Raw genomic sequence first — 5,853 nt, 5'->3', positions numbered from 1 at the left:
AGATTGTGGCATTATATATTCGTATCTGATTATATTCGGACGGATTCGGATAGTATCCTATTAGTTTTTGGACGGATTCGGATAGTTTCCGGATGGTGATTTTTTTAATACGGATTCTCCTAAATTGATATGAACATGGATCAAATACGAATTTTCGACTATCCATTGACATCTTTACTGTTTTTTTGATGAGGGTTAGGGTTGAGACTTAACAGTTCAGCAACTACCCTTTCTTCTACTCTTCTTAGTCTTTGATTTTCTTAATTTTTTACTTCTGATTATATCTTGTATTTTTTTAATAGATATGTGATTCAATGTATCATAGTGCATAAAACAATATATATATATATATATATATATAAACCAATAGAAAATTTAGGAAAATCCAAAAAGGTAACTTAATCGGATAGACGGACACAAAGATATATTTCAGACATTTATTACCTTTGGATTGCTAAACGAATCGGATAATAATCGATCGAATAGGGGGATTATCATATTCGTATCCGATTAGTTTTTAGACGGATTTGGATCCCCTAAACAGATAGGAATGCGGATCGAATACGGATTTTTTGAATATCCGTTTACATTCTTACCCTTGTAGGGTTTTCAGTAGAGTACAACCTTGTACACAATGTACAGAATCCAAAGAGCTATAAAACACACATGACACACATTGAGGTTGATCAGTACTAGTTCTAATTTGGTCAATTAGCTCAATAAAAGACCAACATTGGTAGTAACCTACCAATATATTTCAAAAGTTTAATTTACTTGCAAACATGATACTAATAGAAGCACAATAAAAGTAAAGCACTGAAAGGAGGGGAAAGAGAAAAGTAAAGAAAGAAAGAAAGGTTTTCATTGCAGTCACACAAGAAGGACATCTAGGCTTGATATAAAAGGGGAAAAAAAAAACACAGAAAGCTGCAGGGACAAGGCAATGTATGTGATCTAACTTTAGAAATACCAAAAGACATGACATCTAATACATGTTTGGCCTTCTTGTAATTTGGTGTAATTTTTTTTCATTAAATTAGTCTCCCCTTTCAATCAAGTTGAGCAAGAAGTCCTTGTAGTTCCCATGAGTTGTCTCATTGATTTTCTGGGAGAGGGAGAATCCATTTTCCTTATGGTACTCTTCTTTGATCTCTTTCATGTCATAATCAGCTCTGGTTACAATTACTCGAGAAAGTGCAACCTTTGTTTTCTCATCTGCACCACTCTTCATTGCAGCATTCAATACCTGAAACACAGAATGAGAAAGAAAAAGAATAAGCTAATTCCATCTTTACACACTTAGTATATTTTCAGTCTAGTTGATGGGCTCATCATCCTCTCACCTTGCTAAAATATGTTTGAGGAGAGCAAAGGCATTGAACTGCTTCTTTCAAGCTTGATCCATTCTCCAAATCCTACCAAAAGCAGCAAATAATCATATTGAATGCCACAGTAATATTAATCAGAATTCTCAAAGTATTAAACATTTAGAATAACAAGAACATTATTTTCATAATCTTGTAAAAAGAAGTTGATTTTGAAGGTTTACCAATAGTAGTTTACCTCATTAAGTGTCTTTCCACACAGTTCCTTGTAGTGTTTATAGATTGCTTTGAGATGGGGTTTGCTCCTGGTTGATAGTATCCTTACCACCTCTTCATCCTCAACAGGGTCCTTTTTGGCATTTTTGATGGCATTACAGATCATCTTGGCCTCTGATTTTGCAACCTCGTCGTTCACTTTCGAACCCTCGTACCTGTAAGCACTCACTAATGCTACAAAGAGCTGTCCAAAAACAGGGAACTCCATGTTAAGACAGCAACAACAGAACCTTATTGTTGTCCAGCTTAGATACCAAATGTTAGGTATATGATTGATATGCCAAAAACTCCAGAGTTAATGAAACGCGTTAAATCAAGCCCTTTAACTAATCCCATATTAGGATCTAGCCCCATTATGCACATAACAGTTGCATCCTTTTAAACTAACATGATTCAAGCTAAACATGAAATTTTGTTAAGTTTTGGTTTTTATATAGGCTGAGCTGTATAAAGGGGTTTATTTTTTAAAGCCCAAATGATCTTACAAAGGGACTACTGGGCTTAAGGCGCGAAGTGCCCAAATTCTAAATTGAACCCATATTTACCAAAAGGGTCATAGGCCCACGAATACCCATAGTAAATTTAACGGTTCTGATTGATCAATTGGTGGGCCCACCTTGCATCATTAAAGATAAGGACGCAAAAATACTCACATTGCGGTTGCTGCCATGGATATGTGCAGCAACATCTTCTTCGATGGAGTGATCAAAGAGGGAGTGGTAGGCCTTTCTCGCACCCAACAGCTCTTCTGATGATCGGGTGCAAGCGATCTCAATGATAACATCATATGATCGGTTCTCTTTAATCAAAGCTTCCTTTACCAAACGAGCATCTCTTTCCCAAGGGTGCATTGTCCACAGCACCACAGCATTCTACACATTCAAGCCCCAAAAAAAAAAAAAAAAAAAGAAGGGAAAATCAAGCCAATCAGATGGTTGTTGATCGTAATTGCCCAATGGGGCCCACATAATCAAATTCATCTACATAATTTTGTTTCCGTCCTCTAGATCTTTTATTTCAATGGTAGTGATCAAACAACGAATGTGCGAGTGAGTCCTCAATATATATAAGTAGGAAAAAAAAACATTGAAAGACATCGTGCCCTTGCGCCCAAACACATATGGATGCTAAATGATCACCCCACCCCCATGAAATATAAAAATCTCATCCCTATTGATGCTGTTACGAACGTTCCCATTGGCATTGGTACTAGCACAGGGCATGCTGTCTTTCAGGGAATCCTCATACATGGGAGATCATTACTTGATCGTGTAACCGCTGCACCAGCCTGGGGGCCAATAAAAGTGCCCACAAAGGTATAACATGATTAGAAATTTTTATATTAATAAGGTTGAACAGTAATTTCGCACGCTCCCGTGCCAAGTGCAGGAGCCAAATCCCCTAGCACATGGGAGGACGAAAATGGATTCCTCTGTTCTTTTTCAGTCTGATTTGGAACTTTTAAAGGACCATTTGGGTAAGAGTTTTAGGAATTGGTATCAGCTATGGATCGGGAAGATTTAACCTTGGTTTCAATTAAAAAAAATGGAATCTTTTACCTTTTCACCCTTAATCTGTACCGATCCACCGATATAGGATTGGATCTTTGATCAAGATCAGACACCACAATACCGATACGAATCAGGCGATTCTGCCGATCCGATATTGATTCTTAAAACCATGATCAAGGTGGAAGCACTTAACTAAGAACCCAGAAAGAAACAGAAAACCCACCACCAAACGCAGGCTTTGTCTGCTTAAAAATAAAACGTATTACCTTAAAACGAGAGAATTCACGTTTGAGGAGGGCAATATGGTCAGCATTCCACTTTTCAAAGAGACGATGATCATCTTTTGAGAAGAAAAAAGGGGATTCCTTCCTGAAGGATTTCCTTTCCTCCGGTTGCCATTTCCCCAACACCGTAATAATTGACTTCTCATCAACTCCAAATCCTACACCAAAAGTGAAATGGAGAGATCGATTTTAAAAAACAAAGAAAATCTAACTGAAATTGATAGAGAGAAGAACTGAACTGAACTGAAAATTTAAGGGAAACAAAAAGATCCCCTTTTAGCAAAATGAAGCAGAAAAGAAACAGAGATTAAGTGGGATTGCGAGAATGGAACCTGAGAAAGACTTTGTGAGAGCATCGATTTCTTCTTGTGGTACAGCCATTCTTCTTTGAGTTCTCTCCTTCCTTTCTAACAAAATTAAGGAATACAATAATTTGGTAACTCTCCTCTCCTTGTGTGAGTTGTGTCCCTAGACCGTTTCTTATATCCAATTCCAAGGGTATTTCTGACATATGAAAAGTCTAATAGTCAGTCAATAAGGTGTGTTAATAATGCCATGGATTTTATTTTCATTTATTTATGGGTTTCCCTTTCTTTCCTTTCCTCTAATAAATGAATAGAATACCCTAGAAACGGACGACATGCCAGATTGACAGACCCACGTGTTACACGGGCTTAAAATTGTGACTTCCCTTACCTATGAAGCTAACCATGTATTGTTTTTTGGAAAGCGTTTTCTATGAGACTGTGGGGCCTGCATGCTCAGGGGCCAATGAATACGGACGCATAAGCATCTATTTTTTTGCAATACTTTTTTTTTTGTTTTTTTTTTTTTTTTTTTTTTTGCAATACGCTGTAATCGTATATCCCTTGCACCTACGTAGGGACCAATGAGAGTTTATATAGTGGTATTGGTTTGGATGTGATTTTGATATTACTGGGGGTTGAGTGGTTTATTGCACGCTCTTATATTTGGGCACAGGAACCACACAACCGGTTAGATTTTTTTTATCCTTTTGTTTTTTTGATTAAATATAAAGTTAGCATGTATGTAAAGGTGTCAAATGGTGCGGTTTTGATTATACGGTGTGGTTCCAATTCGTTGCATATTTTGTAAGGTAGAAATCAAAATCGCACCGGATAAGAATCATCCAAAATCAGAATTATTTTATATGCGGTGTGGTTTTAACGATTTCTATTCGGTTTTTGTTATCCAATTTTCATGTGATTTGTAATATCGGTTTCACCTTTGTACCATTTAATTTTATTTTCCATATCCTTGTACAAGCTCGTTGACATTCCTTCCATCTAGACGCTCGTAGTCTCTTCTCCTCCATGGATTATGGTGGAGATGTTGGGTAGATGATCCCTAAAACCTTTGGCAATGGTGTTGCAGACAATTGGGTTCGGGCCATGGATTACGGTGGAGATAGCTAGGGTTTGGAAGATGAGTTGCAGGGTTGAGTGTTAGTGAGGGTTAGTTTGGTCATTCTACCCTTTCAAAGGCATAATGGTCAAAAAATTCCAGCCGTTTGCACATAACGTTCCAGACTAATGGATTAGACCAAAGTTCTATACTGTTTAGAAAGTAGGGAAGAGTTTACAATTAGAAAAATTGTAGGGGGCATTTAAACAAATAGGCATTTGTCAAAAACCCAAAAAAAAAATTTGATAATTTTGAATTCAGTAAGGATTCTTCATTTGGGAAAGAAAAAAATTAGTGCTAGATTGAAATGCAATTGGACTATCTTGCCTCAACCGTATGGCAAGATGATGTAGCAATTGGACTATCTTGCCTCTATGCATAGTATGTTGTTCATTTTTGTTGTGATGTATCATGTGTGTGTGTGTGTGTGAGAGAGAGAGAGAGGGTAGTTCATGGATGTTACTTTAAAAAATTAATAATAAATATTAAATTAGATTTTCAATGCCATAAAGAAATCTAGAAAGGAACAGTAATAAATATAATTCCCTTTTTATTGTTAAATTTAGAATTAATAACAAGTGGTTAATGTTTTAATATTTCTTCAGCTTGCAAATATAATAGTGGATATTGATATAAATTGAGATAAAAAAAAAAAAGTTTGATATAAATGGCTAAAATAAAAACTAATAATAAATTGACTGTTGTTACTTGTAACTCATATTTGGATTTTGGATGTCCAACTCCATTTTAGAATTAAATTTTATTTACCAACAGCTGCCTAGTGCCGTTGGTGAGCTATGGTGCGTTTCATGCCCATGCTCACTAGGAGGCATGGTTTGAGGTATCGGATCGGATCGGTCGATTTTGGCTGGATCGGATTGGTATCGGCCGAGATCGATCCCACTACTAATCCGATCCAGCTGTATGGACATGGGTAAAAATGTAAAAAAATTAGTTTTTTTAGAAGAAAATAGGGACAAAAGTGTCATATTTGCCCGAGTTTGGGCGATCCCGATCTGATTTGATCCAATC

The 5,853-nt window shown here is 36.6% G+C and overlaps 1 protein-coding gene across 1 annotated transcript; it reads right to left on the bottom strand.

Moving 5' to 3' along the window:
• Positions 1–717: 717 nt before the first annotated feature.
• On the bottom strand, positions 718–3,790 carry LOC122650109 (annexin D4-like). Its single transcript, XM_043843416.1, has 6 exons — positions 3,729–3,790; positions 3,379–3,554; positions 2,255–2,473; positions 1,564–1,785; positions 1,344–1,415; positions 718–1,246 (listed from the first exon to the last, which is right to left on the bottom strand). Exons 1-6 carry the CDS (start codon positions 3,775–3,777, stop codon positions 1,037–1,039), a joined length of 948 nt encoding a protein of 315 aa, XP_043699351.1. The 5' UTR covers positions 3,778–3,790; the 3' UTR covers positions 718–1,036.
• Between the last annotated feature and the right edge of the window lie 2,063 nt (positions 3,791–5,853).

This window comes from Telopea speciosissima, chromosome 2 (genome assembly GCF_018873765.1).
Source record: "Telopea speciosissima isolate NSW1024214 ecotype Mountain lineage chromosome 2, Tspe_v1, whole genome shotgun sequence".
Taxonomy (NCBI): domain Eukaryota; kingdom Viridiplantae; phylum Streptophyta; class Magnoliopsida; order Proteales; family Proteaceae; genus Telopea; species Telopea speciosissima.
This window is presented reverse-complemented; position numbering and strand designations above follow the sequence as displayed.

Coding starts and splice junctions, on each gene's coding strand:
- LOC122650109 (XM_043843416.1), bottom strand. CDS start 3,777: ATGGCTGTACCACAAGAAGAAATCGATGCTCTCACAAAGTCTTTCTCA. Junction 3,555..3,728: donor TCTCACAAAGTCTTTCTCAG/GTTCCATTCTCG, acceptor CTTTTGGTGTAG/GATTTGGAGTTGATGAGAAG. Junction 1,416..1,563: donor GTGGAAAGACACTTAATGAG/GTAAACTACTAT, acceptor TGCTTTTGGTAG/GATTTGGAGAATGGATCAAG.